The sequence below is a fragment of the Salminus brasiliensis genome, chromosome 21, assembly GCF_030463535.1.
Source record: "Salminus brasiliensis chromosome 21, fSalBra1.hap2, whole genome shotgun sequence".
Classification (NCBI taxonomy): domain Eukaryota; kingdom Metazoa; phylum Chordata; class Actinopteri; order Characiformes; family Bryconidae; genus Salminus; species Salminus brasiliensis.
The window spans coordinates 495,176-512,530 of NC_132898.1; the positions used below are offsets into that span (position 1 = coordinate 495,176).

At 45.3% G+C, this 17,355-nt stretch overlaps 2 protein-coding genes across 2 annotated transcripts in view; both read right to left on the reverse strand.

Moving 5' to 3' along the window:
* rpl29 (ribosomal protein L29) overlaps positions 1-17,355 on the reverse strand; it is a 210,900-nt gene that overhangs the window by 119,657 nt on the left and 73,888 nt on the right. The gene's annotated exons all lie outside the window — the stretch shown is intronic.
* Positions 4,682-10,409, reverse strand: cyp27b1 (cytochrome P450, family 27, subfamily B, polypeptide 1). The gene is made up of 9 exons (XM_072665965.1): positions 10,188-10,409; positions 8,989-9,179; positions 8,372-8,568; positions 7,131-7,331; positions 6,767-6,930; positions 5,633-5,799; positions 5,347-5,428; positions 4,974-5,171; positions 4,682-4,795 (listed from the first exon to the last, which is right to left on the reverse strand). Exons 1-9 carry the CDS (start codon positions 10,407-10,409, stop codon positions 4,682-4,684), a joined length of 1,536 nt encoding a protein of 511 aa, XP_072522066.1.

The window sequence follows — 17,355 nt, forward strand, 5'->3', positions numbered from 1 at the left end:
CCCTTCAGTCTGATCACACTGTTAGTGATGAACCCTTCAGTCTGATCACACTGTTAGTGATGAACCCTTCAGTCTGATCAGACATCATGAGAATATGGTTGTATGTGTATATTGTATAATTCGCTATTTGGGGTCTGGGCCCTGCACTGTCCCCTGCTCGTTTACATTTAGGGCACTTAGCTGAGGCTCGTATCCAGAGCGACTTACAGGGTCACTCGCATTGCAGAGGCGGGGCAGTGTGGGGTCAGGAGTCCTGCCCAGGGACTCTTATTGGTGTAGTGCAGCAGCACAGTCACCCAGACCGGGAATCGAACCCCGGTCTCCCACAGGGTGTACCAGCTCACTGACAGCTAGTGGTGTTACCTGTACTGTAAATACAAGTATTATCCTTCACTGATTATACAGTTATTAATCCATAATAAGACGTCATCAACACAAATTCTATACACCATATGAACCCCCACACAGCTCTGGACTGGTGCTCTGTACAGAGGGCAGCTAGGTTTTAGGGTAAATACGGTAATTATGAGCAGAACTGCCACCATCCAGAGCCCGCAGCAGAGCCCCGGTCAGCTCCGCGAGGACTGGGGCGGTTTTACAGGGATGCCCCGCAGGCCGGGCCGAGGTCCAGTCAGAAACAGGGCCGGTTCCGCACTCACCACAGAGCAGCTCATTTTAAGCCCAGTTCTTTAACCGCAGAGATCGACCAGAACAGCCAGGCAGCTCGACGACGGCTCGGTTCTGAGGCGCTTAGTATCCAAACAAACGGCCGCTTTGAGTTTTGTTTTCCGCGCCGACTTGAGGAGGAACCGATTTCCTGAACCGGTTCCTTTGAATGAACGAATCGAACCGATGACTCCATTGGGATCTTAGTGATCATTTAACATGTACTAAATGTTATGATGATAAACAAATACTTATAACCACGTTATTTAAAGTTCCAGGTTAATTAAGTGTCATATAAGGTTAATTTAGAGCATATATTTAAATGTGATATTGATTGCATTTAATGTAAATGCAGTATTAAAACACAGTATTATTAGAAACACATTAAGACACTATAATACACACATAATCCACTATAGCACACCAAACTGCACCATAACACACGGTAATACATCACAATACACCAAACACTCTATTACTGCGTATGTAATGCATGTATTATAATGTGTTAATTATAATATATAATCAGCAATTAATAAATATGTTAAAGACCTTTAATAATATTTCAATAAATACATTTTACAATAAAAAAAATATGTCATACAATAGCAGATTAAATCACATTAGGAAAAACGTCTGTGAATCAAAGTAGTTCAAATAACTGACTCCATTTTTCATTCATCAAATACTCAGTTAGAATGAATCGATTCGTTGAACTGAATCAAGTTAGCTGAGCGTCGCTTGCCTCAAACCGCGCCTCCTGATTGGACACTGAAACCAGACGCGAGTCCAGGTTCATTCATTTGTTTTGTCAAAATAAAAGCCCTCTATCCCTTATTAATTATTGGACAACAGAATGTGGAAGATGCGCGATATTATTTAAATTCAACCCAAAGTAATAATTATTTACAGTTAAATGATTTAGTTTAGAGTACATACACGCATTCAGGAAACAGCAGTTGAACCTGGCAGACGCTAGGGGTCACTACACTTTTTTATATTTTTGACTGTACTTTTTTATATTTATATAAAATATAAAGTCAAATAATTAAGAAAAAATGCATCAATAAAACAAATATTTATTTAAACAAACTGATATTATAAATGTACACTAGCTGCACTGTACGCCTGAAAGGGGTTATTTGAGCACTTCTATGTGGAGCCATATTTACAAGCTACATGTGTTTCCTTGTACATTTTTTTATTTGATCAGAACATTTCAACAGTATAGATGATTTGGTGACTTTTATCAATAATTTATCAGATATTGATCAGAGGAGGACGGGTCGGGTCCCCCTTGTGAGTCTTGGTTCCTCCCTGGTTTCTTCCTCCAGCTCTGAGGGAGGTTCTCCTGCACTGTCGCCGTTGGGGCTCACTGGGGATCTTTGATCCTTCATGTCTTACGTCATTTCTTTTTTTTCTGTCTTTTACTAATTACTAATTATGTAAAGCTGCTTTGTGACAACAGTTGTAAAAAGCTTTAAAAATAAATTTGACTTGACAATTTTACCAGGCCAAAATATTTCAGCATTCAGATGTTCTCATATTTACCATAGAACCACTATGTGTGTTTTTAAGCTCCTGTCACTCTCTGAGCAACACTGTGTGCTAATTCAGCCCGCTGTACCTGGTGTGTGTGTGTGTGTGTGTGTGTGTGAACATATCAGGGCCAACACTGCATGGCCTCGTGATCTCCAGCCTGAAAGAGCGCTACTCAGCAAACATGTTCTGGGAAAGAACTGCAGGGCAACATGTCTAAATATTAGTTCATCTGTTTAAGCAAAAGGCGGCTGTAAGTTACCGAGAAGATAAAGAGCAGCTCAAAGCTCAGTTCTCCTTTACGGGGCAGAACTGGATGTGTGTGGATCTAAAATAGAAAAAAAGATAACGAACAATCACACTTTCTTTACGCAATTCTTTATTTATCTGTATTAAATGGGAACATTGTACGTATGGCAGGAATGACAGTGCATGATTCCCAAAATTCCCACTCAGAAATAAATATATTCATTAGCACCTCTTTCAGAAATGAACATTACCCATTAGCGTCCCAGCTGCCATATATTGGGCTTACTCAACGATTAACTGTGAGACAGCTGCACACAGTGACCATATAGAGCCCAGCACCAGTTTTTGAGCCCCAGTAATTGTGGCACCTGTGAATCACAATTCTGCTCCCTGAATATGAGTGCGTTTCTATTAACAGGACAGCATTTACCACAACATACAGCATGCTGACCCGAGCGTCCGCTTGAGTCTTCAAGTATGATTTTAAAAAGATCATTTTCCTTTTCCAGTGAAGTTTTAACTTCCGGAAGCTGCGCTCTGCACGTTTCTATTCAGTTTTTATAGGTTATAGGAAATCTGCTCTCTCCTCTGATCTGACGTACAGACGGCACAGATCCCAGAGACTGCAGCTCTACAGTTGTTCAGGTCTCCCAAAATCAATTTCACATTATTTTCATTTTTACTCCAAGTAAAATAACCAGGACAGGTGCTGAGATGAGGGAAGTGTAAATGCTCACAGAACGAAATGCTAAAAAGACGTAATCTGAATTAAACCACAGAAAGGGTCCTCTCGTAGGTAAAGTAGCACCATGACTGTCTGAGACTGAGACTTCAGTCGTAGCACCGCAGAATCATGAGGGCTGGCTGTGTTTCTCTCCATCGGCCTGTTAACCCGGTTGTGTCCCGTCAGGTCCGCTCAGACGCATCCGCACCAGAACAGACATATGTACTGTTCAGAGACGGCGGGATATCAGCTGGACTTTTCTTAAACCCGTATTAAAAACCTCCAGTGAGCGTCAGACCGTACCAACCAGTGTTTCTACTTCAAAAAGCTTTAAAATCAGCTGGTTTTAATGGAAGCACTTCTCTTAAGATAAGCTGGACTCATCTATACCCACACCCGTCCACACCACCCCTACACCCCTTTATAACTTAACCAATCCAAGCCTTTTCATACTCTTCCATACCCATCCATAACCACACCCCTCCGTACCTTTATTTAACTATAACCATCTATACCTATCCATGCCCATCAGTGACTATCTATACCCATCCAACACCCTTCTATACCATCCATATCTATCAATACCCGTCAATAACTACACCCTTCTATACCATCCATATCTATCAATACCCGTCAATAACTACACCCTTCTATACCATCCATACCTATCAATACCCATCAATAACTACACCCTTCTCTACCATCCATATCTATCAATACCCGTCAATAACTACACCCTTCTATACCATCCATATCTATCAATACCCGTCAATAACTACACCCTTCTATACCATCCATATCTATCAATACCCGTCAATAACTACACCCTTCTATACCATCCATATCTATCAATACCCGTCAATAACTACACCCTTCTATACCATCCATACCTATCAATACCCATCAATAACTACACCCTTCTATACCATCCATATCTATCAATACCCGTCAATAACTACACCCTTCTATACCATCCATATCTATCAATACCCATCAATAACTACACCCTTCTATACCATCCATACCTATCAATACCCATCAATAACTACACCCTTCTATACCATCCATACCTATCAATACCCATCAATAACTACACCCTTCTATACCATCCATATCTATACCCATCCATACCTCTATATAACTACACCCTTCTATACCATCCATATCTACACCCATCTATACACATCCATACCTATCAATACCCGTCAATGACTACACCCTTCTATACCATCTATACCTTTGTATCTATACCCATCCATTCCTCTATGTAACTACACCCTCTAGACGTGTTCTTGGTACAGCCTCAGTCCTGCAGGAAGACCGGTGGGAGAACCCTGTCATCCTGGTGGGAAAATCAGAGGTACTGGTGAATCTCAGTACCAGCATCTCAGGTTTCCTTCACAGCAGTGGTGCAGGTCCGCGGTGATGGCCGCTTTTCCGACCCCCTCTCCGCTCGGGCGAGGGGTCAGCTTTATCTCACTCTGTCTCTGTTCGGACTCCCAGTCAGCGCTCGATGAACTGAAGGTTGATCTCGCTCTCTGGAACCAGGAGAGTTCTGGTCATGGGGTTGATCACTCCACCCTGTGGGTCAGGCTTCACATCGAAGTGGATCAAAATCTGGAGGAGGAGAAAAGAAATGTTTTTCACATACATCCCTTACAGCGACACTGCATGTCCAAAAGTATCCGGACACCCTTCTACTGACTGAGTTCAGCTGCTTTGTGGTGACCGACACAGGCAGGGAATATATATATATATGTACCGTAGAACCATGACCATCAGTTTCGACTCTTACCCGAGAGAGAGCCAGGTAGAGCTCCAGCTCAGCGATCCGCCGGCCGATGCAGCTGCGCTTGCCCACCCCGAAGGGCACAGAGGCGTACGGGTGGTTCCCTTCATCCCGGCTCAGCCAGCGCTGAGGCACGAAGGCATTCGGCTCCGAGAACTGCGCGGGGTCCCGAGACGTGGCGTAATGGCAGAGCGTAATGAGGGTCTGTAAAAAGTCAAACACACTCATCATCAAGATGGCCTGTATAAAACACACACACACACACATATATATATATATATACACACACACACACACACACACACATATATATATACACACACACACACACTAGTTAATGAAGTTATTCTACAGTAACTGGGTCCAAACACCTGCGTACATTTTTGGGAATGAGGTAGCCTCCAACTTTAATGCTCCGGTCGGTGATGACTCTGGCATTGGCTGGAATCACAGGATACAGCCTGTATAACAGGAGAAAGCAGCGCAGATCAGAAACACCATCAACCATAAACCTACATCAGCACACTCTCACAGTAACGAGTTCTAGACTGCACATTCTACAGGACAGGCACCGGCACTGGGGCGGAACCCTCATGGGGATCTGTTCAGTTCTTTTTCAATTACATTCATGTTTACGTTGCACCGAAAACACGCGTATATCTGACCTGTGGATCTCCTTCACCACAGCCTTCATCAGCGGCATGGCCGCCACATCAGCGGCCGTGGGAACCCGGCGATCCCCTAGAACCTTCAGCACCTCGGCCCTCAGCAAGTTCTGGACCTCAGGATGACGGGAGAGCTCGTACAGAGACCAGGACAGCGTGCTGGAAATCTGGAACGAGTGGATGATTATAGCAGTTATAGCAGCGATGTGGTGCATTATAGAGCATCATAGAGCATTATAGTGTATTATAGTATGTTATAGTGTATTATAGTGTGTTATAGTGTGTTATAGTGTATTATGGTGTGTTATAGTGTGTTTATAGTGAGGTTATAGTGTATTATAGTGTGTTATAGTGTATTATGGTGTGTTATAGTGTGTTATAGTGTATTATAGTGTGTTATAGCAAGGTTATAGTGAGGTTATAGTGTATTATAGTGTATTATAGTGAGGTTATAGTGTATTATAGTGTGTTATAGTGAGGTTATAAAGAGGTTATAGTGTATTATAGTGTGTTATAGTGAGGTTATAAAGAGGTTATAGTGTATTATAGTGTATTATAGTGTATTATAGTGAGGTTATAGTGTATTATAGTGTGTTATAGTGAGGTTATAAAGAGGTTATAGTGTATTATAGTGTGTTATAGTGTATTATAGTGTGTTATAGTGTATTATAGTGTGTTTATAGTGTGTTTATAGTGTATTATAGTGTGTTATAGCGAGGTTATAGTGAGGTTATAGTGTATTATAGTGTATTATAGTGTGTTATAGTGTATTATAGTGTGTTTATAGTGTGTTTATAGTGTGTAATAGTATATTATAGTATGTTATAGTGTGTTTATAGTGTGTAATAGTGTATTATAGTGTGTTATAGTGTATTATAGTGTGTTTATAGTGTGTAGTAGTTTATTATAGTGTATTATAGTTTGTTTATAGTGTGTTTATAGTGTGTAATAGTGTATTATAGTGTGTTATAGTGTGTTTATAGTGTGTAATAGTGTATTATAGTGTGTTATAGTGTATTATAGTGTGTTTATAGTGTGTTTATAGTGTGTAGTAGTCTATTATAGTGTGTTATAGTGTGTTTATAGTGTGTAATGGTGTATTATAGTTAGGTGCAGATAAAGGGTTACTCTTACAGTGTCCACTCCTGCGAGGAGCAGCTCCGTCACGTTGCTGTACACAGACTTCATGGGAATTCCAGCCCGAGACAAGAAATAGGTGAGATAGCGTCCCTGCACCTCCTCTCCTCGCGCGATCTTCTCCGCTTCCTCTTTCAGACGCTGGTCTATGTGGCCTTTTGCTGTTTAGAGAAACAAAAGAAGTCAGCTCATACACTCACATCCACACACACCCTCCAGCAAGACTTCACACACTATATTGTCCAAAGTGTACCTTAATAAAGAGCTGAACTAGACGCGTCTAGATACTTTTGGACAGGAAAAGACATATGTCTTGGGTTTCGGCTACTTTATAAGGAGGTCTCAGAGTTTACGGACTCACCAAATTGGAACATGTAGTCCCAGCACTGGCAGAAGGAGTCCCAGGGTTTGGGGAAGAGTCGGTGGAGCCATGCGGGCATCGCCATGGTGAGAAGGGTCATCACAAACATGGTGTTAATCGACTGGATGAAACGCTCCGTCTCCACGGGAATGACCGGCTCCAAGCAGCCGATCCTGGACTCAAACAGCACGGAGGAAATCCCTGGTGAGAGAGAGACAGCAGACGTCACACTGAGAGAAGGACCACCAGCCCTCCATAACCTGCTGCGCTTCATCCAGACGGATTATGCATCAGAGGAGCAGCATCGAGACCAGATTTTAATGAGCTCAGCATATTTGGAGTGTTGAGCTTAATTCTGATTTAATCAACATATAAGCTGCAGCTTCCCGTTTGGGGTCGAGCCCGGCCCCCGGCCTGCAGTGCAGATGATGTAACGCAATCACATGAATGAACACATGAGCATCTTTACATCCTGCGCATTTCCTATCGGAAGAATTCCTCCGGCAGGAAGATTCTAAGAAATGCCAATATCGATCAATACGGTTATCGGGTTGTGAAGTTTGGGTCAATAGTTTGGGATGATGTCCTGCTTTCAGTCTGTTTCAGATGCACACACACCTAACATTACTTTGAAATACTACTGAAAATACATGAAAGAAAATGTAATTACTCTTTCTTTATAATATCTAATATTCTCATTATAAGATTGTTCCAAGAACATTATTATTATTATTATTATTATTATTATTATTATTATTTAATTACTACTAAAATTAGATCAATTAGAAGCAAAAATGCAGCAAATCAAATATTTTCCTGACTGAAAGTCAGATTTAGATTTAGATTTGAATATTTAATTATATAATTATATACATTTACATAAATAAAAGTAAAAAGTAAATGTTGTAATAGATACGGCACAGCATTCATCCTACAGCAGTTTAGCCCCGCCCATTCATCCTACAGCCGTTTAGCTCCACCCACTAATCCTACAGCAGTTCAGCCCTGTCCATTTATCCTATAGCAGTTTAGCTCCACCCATTCAAACGACAACAGTTTAGCCCCACCCATTCAGCCTTTTAGCTTCACAATATAGCGTGGCCAATCAGAACAGAGCTCATTTACATGTAGCAGTCATTACAAAATCCAAGACTGAACAGAACTGGACTAAATAAGAACAGACTACAGAGTGCCACTGTTCAGACAGTGTCTCCCCCTGCAGGACTACCACAGTAACTAACCTTCCAGGCCAAAGCGGTAGAACTCTCCTGAGATATCTGTGACGACGCCGCTGGGCTGCTGCTGCCTGCGCAGGCGGAGCTTGGCTATGAGGTCAGTCACCACCGCGTTCAGGGTGCCGTCATACGCCTCTACTGCTTTCGGACGCAGCATGTGCTTCCCAAGCAGACTGCGGACGCTCTGCCACTCCTCGCCCTCACTGCCACAGGAAACAGAAAGAGAGTGGACGGGTTAACGGAGTGAATGCACCATGTGGACAAAAGTATTGGGACACTTGCTTTATTTACTGTATCCTCTGAAATAAAGGGTATTAAAAGAGTCTACTAGGAGCATTGCTGTGAGGATTTGATTGCATTCAGTGTCAAGAGCTCTGTTAGTGAGGTCAGGATGTTGGAGGATGATCACCACCCCACCTCATCATCCCCAACTCATCCCATCCAAAAGTACTGGATGGAGCTCCTCCACCATCATTCCAGAGAACACAGTTCCTCCACTGCTCCACAGCTCCTCAATGCTGGGGGGCTTTATACCCCTCTAGCCCACGCCTGGCATTTGGCAGCATGGTGCCTCCCCCACACTGCAGCTACACGTTATGGAATCATCCTGCAGTTGTACTCACGCGGTCAGGAGTCCGTAGCCGTGTCCTCTGAGATGTCGGTAGTCCTTCCAGGACGAGAGGTCAGAGCGCATGGGGTGCTGTCCTTCCTGTCTCAAGACCTGCTCTATCAGCTCCGGCTCGGCCACGTGAACGGTCAGGATGGGGCCGAAGCTGGCCTTCCACATCGGGCCGTAGCGTTTGCGACCCTCCAGCTACAAAAAGAGACGGATCATTATTCTGATGCAGCAGCGCTGATAACTCTCCCTGTTAATGTCCGGACAGACGATCACACAGCACACACAGCACACACAGCACACACTTCTTTGATCTGCTGGGCTGCTGTCACTGCCAAACACCCGCCAAAGCCTTTGTCTTTCAACCCATCCAGATCCTCAACTGTCAATCTTTCCACCTTAAATGGTGCCAGCTGTAAGAGGTTAAATCCATGTATTACAAGACTGACACTGAAAAACTACATAAGTACCCACGCAAGTACTGAGTACCTACTAGAACCACAATAGAACCAAAAGAACAATAGAGTCCATCTGTCATCCATCAGCAGAGGAACTACATGGCTTCTTATTTAAGTTTCCCATTCCACCTTAAATTGTGTGACAAAAGCAGCAGTTCAGGAAGTACCTAAGTACTGAGTACCTTGTACAACCGCACGGTACCTTCCATCATCTACTACAGGAACTGTATGTTAACTATCCATTCCACCTTAGATGTTGTGACAAGATCTTCTGATTAACTTCTAGAACCACAACAGAACCCCTTAGTCCACCCAGCATATATCAGCACTGGAATTAAGAACCATTCCACCTTAAATTCAGAAAGTACTGAGTACCTTGTAGGGTCACAGTAGCAGAGGAACTAAGAAAATGAAATTATCCATTCCACCTTAAATGGTGGTACCTGCTGAGGTACTTAGTAAGATCTAGAACCACAGAAGAACCAACAGAACAACATAGTCCAGAGTCCATCCATCATCTATCAGACTTCCTATTCGAATCTCCAATTCCACCTTAAATGGTGTGACAAGAGCTTCAGTTCTAAAGTGCTGAGTACCTGTATCCAGAACAGCAACCGCATGCAAGGGTTCTAGATACTGCAACTGGTTCTGGACTGTACCGGCTGCACCAGGAATTCAGGCAGCACTGATCTATCACAGGTTCCAGCTCCTGCTCACCTTTACCTGCTCTAACAGCACCTCTGCTCACCTGCAGCTCGTGAAGGCGGGACAGTCCTCGCTTGGCGAACAGGTCCCAGACGAAGCTCAGCGCCGAGGGTCCGGGCATCTCCTCCAGGGTCCTCACCCTGCTGCCCTCCGCCTGCCTGGACCCGAGGCTGTCCACCCACCGCTCCACGCACCTCAGCAGGGGGGATGAGCTCCTGCCGGACACTTTAAGGGCTTGCTGCAGCATCTTTCTCCCAAAGCTCATAGATCTCCACTCAGCTGAGGAGGAGGAGGAGGGGCGGACGCTTCCTCTGCGTGCTCCCTGCGCTGCGCTTATAACCCTTCTCGCGCGCTGGCCAGGCGCGTGCATCCTTCCTGCGCTCGCCCAATAGCACGAAGTCTTCAGGACAGCCCCGCCTCCTCACCCCCACCCACCCCATTTTCATTGGAAAGGAGGGCGTGGTTTGCTCGGTGGGTGTGTCCAATCAGAGTGCAGAAGTCGGGCAAACCCTCAGCTGCCGAGCACGTGGGGTGATGCTGATATGCTTCTGCAGAAGGAATAAGAGGAACTCATCTCCCATAAATAACAGGAGAGAGGAGCAGTGTGGAGCTGCAGACTCTGAGCTGGGCGGCTCGCCAGCGGTCAAGGGACAGGCCAGGGAGATACGGGGCTGGTGCACGTAATCACTACCTCTGAGAATGTGCCAGTTTGACCGGTTTGGCTGGGGTTCTGCTGTGGCCCGGGCACTAACACAGCAGTGATGCAGCGGTGCAGGACAGCAGCTCTTCACCAGCATAGTCTTGATGGTTTAACTGGTCTGCCAGCATGACCAGCCTGACAGAATGACCAAGCTACACCAGCAGGGATATGACAGTATGATAGCTGGTAATGCAGCCAGCTTTGGTCAAGCTGGTCATTCTAACAGACCAGCAGGTCCACCAAGCTCCGTCTGGTCCAGAGCTAACTGGTTACCCAGCTGCTTCTCCAGTATAGGGGGTTTTGACCGGACGCAAACCCTAAGCGGGCTAAAAGTCATTCGGTCACTCAGGAATAGATTATTGGCATCTGAGAAAAGATCAATTACTGAATTGATGAGCCATGGGCTGATTATCAGCTGAAAAAGTGGGTTGTGTCTTCAGCTTTATCAGTTTGTCTCACTTTTCGTCAGTTACACTGCATACACTGAATTGACAAAAGTATTGGGACACCTGCTCGTTCACTGTTTCTTCTGAATTCAAAGGCTATTAAAAAGAGTTTCTCCTGCTTTTGTTGGAGCAACTGTCTCTGCTGACGAGAGAAGAAGACCTTCTACTAGATTTTGGGGGAGGAGCATTGCTGTGAGGATTTGATTGATTGCATTCAAGATGCAACAAGAGTATTAGTGAGGTCAGGGTGTTGGTTGATGATGATCAGCTTCCCATCCCATCATCCCCAACTCCCCAACTCATCCCAAAAGTACTGGATGGAGCTCCTCCACCATCATTCCAGAGAGCACAGTTCTTCCACTGCTCCACAGCTCCTCAATGCTGGGGGGCTTTATACCCCTCTAGCCCACGCCTGCCAGGTTTCTAAGGTAGGTATCTTTCTTGTCAGAAAGCTGCAGAACACACAGTAAACACAGTGCTGAGGAATCCATGTTGGGATGTGTTTGGTAGTGGTTTAGTAATGCAGCTCTGCACTGCCAGGAGATCCTGACCCGATTCCACTGATGCTGAACAGCAGCCAGGAGGCCATGTGTGAGCAGTGAAGAAATGCAAGCAGTACTGAGAAGCTGAACTTCCTTCCCTGGGGGGGTAAAACGCTTTTATTGACCTTTAATAGAAGTGAAGAAAAGGGGAGTCTGGTTCGGTGGAGGCTGGCGTGGACTTCAGCCTGAATGTTGAAAGGTTATCAGGTGATTCCTAGTCTAAGAATTTGACCAGATTACCAGACATTCAGTACACTTCTCAGAGAGCAGAGTTGAGATTCTCAGACTATTTGATTAAATAAAAAACTCTTAGAACCTTTAAAACATGGTTCTATGTAGCACTAAAATGCAACCATAACTACATAGTTGAACAACCTTACAGGAACAGCAAGATCATTGATCTCAGAGCCCCGATTCAGTCGATCAGCCAAGACGTTTGCTATCTGACGTGACCACCACCCCACCTTCCCCACCTATCCAACTCGTCCCATCCAAAAGTACTGGATGGAGCTCCTCCACCATCATTCCAGAGAACACAGCTCTTCCACTGCTCCACAGCTCCTCAATGCTGGGGGGCTTTATACCCCTCTAGCCCACGCCTGGCATTAGGCAGCAGGGAGCCAATAGGGTCATGATGTTGATCTGCCCCAGAGAGTCCTAATCTATTGGCAGTACTTCTTCTCTACAGGGACTAGACAAGCTGTGTGTGCATTTGCACATCTGTGTCAGCAATGGGTGCAAGTTAAAGTAGCTGAATGCGTTCTTTAGAAGGAGCGTCCACAAACATTTGGACATCACTTTATACAGTCATTTTAGAGTGTTTACAGTGTAGCTGAGTCTGTACAGGGCAGCGGGCCTGTAGTGCTGATGTGGAGAGCCTGTATATGAACCGTACACACTACAGCCCCACTGTTTCCATCAAAGCCTCCCATCCAGCCTCATCTCGTCAAACGCTGGAGGAACCCTACAGTGAAAACTCTTCACTAGTCACAAATATTAAAATACAATACAACACAGATGCGGAGAAACTCTCCATCTTCATCTTTTCATCTGCCTTCATAAACCCTCCAGTATGCAGCTGAGCAGATCTGTCCCAGTACAAAGACACACTGTATGAATATTGTAATAATTATGCTCACATGTTCACTGTACACACATGCACTGCTACTGTACCGTACATTATATTATATACCCTCCAATACTGATCAGCACATCAGTGAGTCAGGCCTTAAAGGGGAAATCCACCGCTACTTTAATTCTCTGCAAACAGTTCAGACGAACAGACTCAGTCAGAGTGAGGGTTTCGGTTCTAGATAAGCTCCCTCAGTCAGAGCTGGAGTTCTACAGTGGAGGTTCTAGATAAGCTCCCCCAGTCAGAGCTGTGGTTCTACAGTGGAGGTGAAGGGAAGCAGACGTCTGAAGCTCTACTAAAAGCTCCTCACAGAAAGTTCTTCACCTAATGGTGATGAAGACGCCGCCTGATGCCTGAGACACTGTTCTACCAGAGTTCTGAGAAGAGCTCGGCTCTAGAACCTGCTTTTAAAATCAGATCATTAAAATGGTGGAGGGATACATGCTGCAGGGTGTAGTGCAGCTACAGAAAGTAGTCCCTAAAGAGAACTGCATTAGTTGAGATTCTCCACTATTTTACCTTCATCATCATCATCATCATCATCATCATTCCATATAAAACCAAAGCACGTCAGTTCCACTTTAGGAACGTTCCACCGCTACGGGCTATCAGACCTCTGACCGCTGGTCCCTGCCCCCCTCCAACGGGCAAAATACACATTTCTCTTCTCTGTAAAGAAACTGGGTGATAGGTTGACTCATGGAACTGTGTGGAGAGGGGTCAGAGGTTATCTTCAGGAAAAAAAAAAACTCCCTAACGGATTTCCCAGACTCACGTACAGCCCTATGCAAAAGTTTGGGCACCCTGTTTCCTGTAGAGGATTTTTATGTATTTATGTATTTGTTTCCATATGTATGTGTCATTTGCACAAGACCGTAGTGGAGGGAGTGACCCCCTTAAAACACAGCCGTCAAAAACATTAAGAAACGATGGCTGCTGCATTTAGGAGAGCGTGACTTTTAAATGTGCTTATTTACTACGGAGCATTTAGGTATACAGTTTAGAACCATCTCAGCTTCACTGCTGGACTGAGAACATCCACAAATATCCAGCCAGCAAGTGGTCCTGTGGTCAGACACTGATCATGGACGAGGGGTTAGAGCAGGGTGAGGAACTGAAGGCCAGAGTCCAGCACAGGTTACTGATATTCCTGCTCCAACAGACCTACTAAACCTGCTGATTACCAGCAGGAAGAGCTCAGAACCGTGCAGGAGTCCAGACCTCCAGGACTGAAAATGCCCACTCTGGTTTAGAGGATAGCTGACACAGACTGTGCAGCAATAGATCAGCAACAGCCTCTATTAAATGGACCAGCACCTGCTACCAACACAACAAACGCACTGTACTGGGTCAGCGTCAGCTCGGCTGGAGGTCCTGATCTATTGATTAACTGGTAAATTGAGCTAAGAAGTGACGTTGAGGAAAGAATGGCCTGTCTGTAACTCAGTCTATACGTCAATATATAGACCAGGGATTCTCAAAGCGTGTCTCATGAGGATGTTTGATTTGGCCCAACAGAACGTAACCCTAAAACGAGCCCCTCAATCAAAGAGAGAACACGCTTTTACACTATTAACGCTTTTAAAATCTTTATTAGTATCCCAGATCAAAAAGATCTAAAAATATGGCCATAAAACATCAGAACTGTCAAACATCGTGGTTGTAGTGTGATGGTGTGAAGATGTAACTGACACCAATCATAAGTTCTACTTTCTACCAGAAAATCCTGCAGGAGAACATCTGTTCATCAGCCCACAAACTGAAGCTCAAGTGCAGTTGGGTTATGCACCAAGACAGTGATCCAAAGCACAAGAGCAAGTTCAACTCTGAACGTCTCAAAAGAAACAGAATGAGAGGGCTAGTCACACTCCTGACCTCAACCTCGTTGAGTTTCGTTGACAGGGCCGTAAACAGTCTGGACAGCCCTCCAGAGTGACTGACGGAAAGAGGTTCCACAAAGGAGAGTGGGTCAGAGGTTCTCCACAGTGCTGTGAAGGACCGATCTCCAGTTTTAGCAGGTGTTTGGCTGCAGTTGTTGCCGCTAAAGGGGGCACAGCCAGTTATTATGTTTGGGGGTAAATTTAACGACATGTAAGTTAGCTCTTAAAAAAAAGCATGTTGACAATGTCACACGTATTTGTTAACAGCTTGATGGCGATACAGTTACATGCTTGATGCTTAATATGTGCGAGCGTGCCATAGCTGTCGCAGACCCCTGAGAACTCCCACGATATAAAAAGTGCTGCTTATAATAGCAGCAGTCATTCAGCCCTGGACCTTCATTCACCGTCAGCTAATTACCAAGTTTCATCACATTCATACAGAATAACCAGCCTAAATCCTCATCAGTGTGAACCGAAGTACCTGCTGGGAGTTAGCAGTGTTCATAAGCAGGATGTAGACATCTCAAACTACCTGTTTACCCAACATCATTTTTATTGCAGCTTCTTTGCCTTCAAAGTTTTGGAACTTAATGAAATTAGTGCTATAGTTACACTGTAGAAATACACTACATGTCCAAATGTTTGTGGACACCCTTCTAATGAATGCATTCAGCTACTTTGAGTTGCACCCATTGCTGATACAGATTTGCAAATGCACACAAATGCACATACACAGCTTGTCTAGTCCCTGTAGAGAAGAAGTGCTGCCAATAGAATAGGACTCTCTGGAGCAGATCAACATCATGACCCTATTGGCTCCATGCTGCCTAATAATGCCAGGTGTGGACTAGAGGGGTATAAAGCCCCCCAGCATCGAGGAGCTGTGGAGCAGTGGAGGAACTGTGTTCTCTGGAATGATGGTGGTGGAGCTCCATCCAGTACTTTTGAGTTGGGGAGTTGGGGATGATGAGGTGACCATGTCTTGTTGCTGAATGCAATCAAATCTTCACAGCAATGTTTCTCCAAAATCTAGTAGAAAGTCTTCTTCTCTGGACAGTAGAGACAGTTACTACAACAGAAGCAGAAGCTCTTTTAATAGCCTTGATTTCAGAAGAAACAGTGAATGAGCAGGTGTCCCAATACTTTTGTCCAACAGTATATGCATATTCTAAACTGAGACAACCTGAGAAGCAGAAGCAGCGTGGAGAACTCTGCCCAACTGTACGTCATGATTTGAGAAGGGTGTTACGCAGCACTGGCACACGCAGCTTCACTAGAACTGAGCTGAAGAGCTCCGGCTAATGATTGACATCCTTCTGTGAAGGGGTTGGAGCAGAGGACTGGGGTAATGATGGGGGAGATTCACGTGATCTGTGATCTCCGCTGAGGCAGACTGTGTGCTGTGGGGACCCTGGGCATGCGAGGCTCAGAGCCTGTGGGTGAGAATGGTGCAGGGTGGGGGTGCAGGGGATGCAGGGTGGGGGTCGGGGTGTATGTCCACTTTTGATATTGTTTCCTAAAGGGGGGCTGGCTCTGGGCCAGGCGGTATCTCTACGTGCAGAGTGTGCGGAAGTTCAAGGATGTGTCTTGTCTGGGGCCTATCTGATCTGGGTGGGTTACGTGGCGTGGCCCACCCTGCTGAATCGGCGGTGTCCGTTTTGCCTGTGGTGGGTGGTGAGCTGGTCTGTCTGTGTGTCCACAGCAACAGCACAGGCTGCTAACGGCAGGTGATTACGGCGTGTCCCTGAGGCCGCGTGCCGCAGTGTTAACATGCGTTTGGGCGAGCGGCTGTGCGTCACCGTGCTGCACACGCCTCCTCAGAAATAGCCCTACACCAAGTTTCTGGACAGCTGCAGCCGACCCGAGCAGGCGAGAGCGCTATCCAATCATTTCAGCAAGATTTCTAACGGTAATCAAATATTCTGACAGACAAGCCCGAACACAGACCCCCGCATAAACACCAAGACCACAGGCCGAGACCAGCCCGGCTGCGCAGCACTGAACGCAGGGCCAACATTAGAGCGGGGGCCGCACCCCCATAAATGAGACAACACCCAGATCCTGACCCCAGAGTCGCCCCTCTCATCATCACACTCTCTCACACGGCTGCGCCCCAATATGAGAAGTTAGGAGGTGTATTGGACATCACGCGAGAGAGGGGTTGTTCATCCGCCACACACAGGGATGGGTTACGGATCAGGCCGAGGGCTTCTCAGAGCCAGGGTCCTCAGGGGGCCTTAGACCACAAGACCAAACAGCCTCTAAACCTCAGGATTTGCTGAGGAAATACTGAATACTTGAAATCACTGCATTTTCACTAATAAATGTTATATAAACAAAGTATATATAACCCAGTCACTCTACCCCCCGTCTCTCAGCAGTGAGAGGTTCTACAGTAGAAGCTCCAGATCTCATCAGATCAGATAAAGCAGCTGAACATGAATCCAGTAAAAAGGAGAAACAAGAGCTTCTCATTCTGAAGAAAGAAAGTAGTGAGATCATGTCGGT

Bases quoted from the DNA above. Each gene is read 5' to 3' on its own strand.
- cyp27b1 (XM_072665965.1), bottom strand. From the start codon at position 10,409: ATGAGCTTTGGGAGAAAGATGCTGCAGCAAGCCCTTAAAGTGTCCGGC. The intron at 8,569-8,988 runs GTGAGTACAACT...TTCCTGTGGCAG, and splicing joins GGCTACGGACTCCTGACCGC to TGAGGGCGAGGAGTGGCAGA. The intron at 4,796-4,973 runs GTAAGAGTCGAA...CTCCTCCTCCAG, and splicing joins TCTACCTGGCTCTCTCTCGG to ATTTTGATCCACTTCGATGT.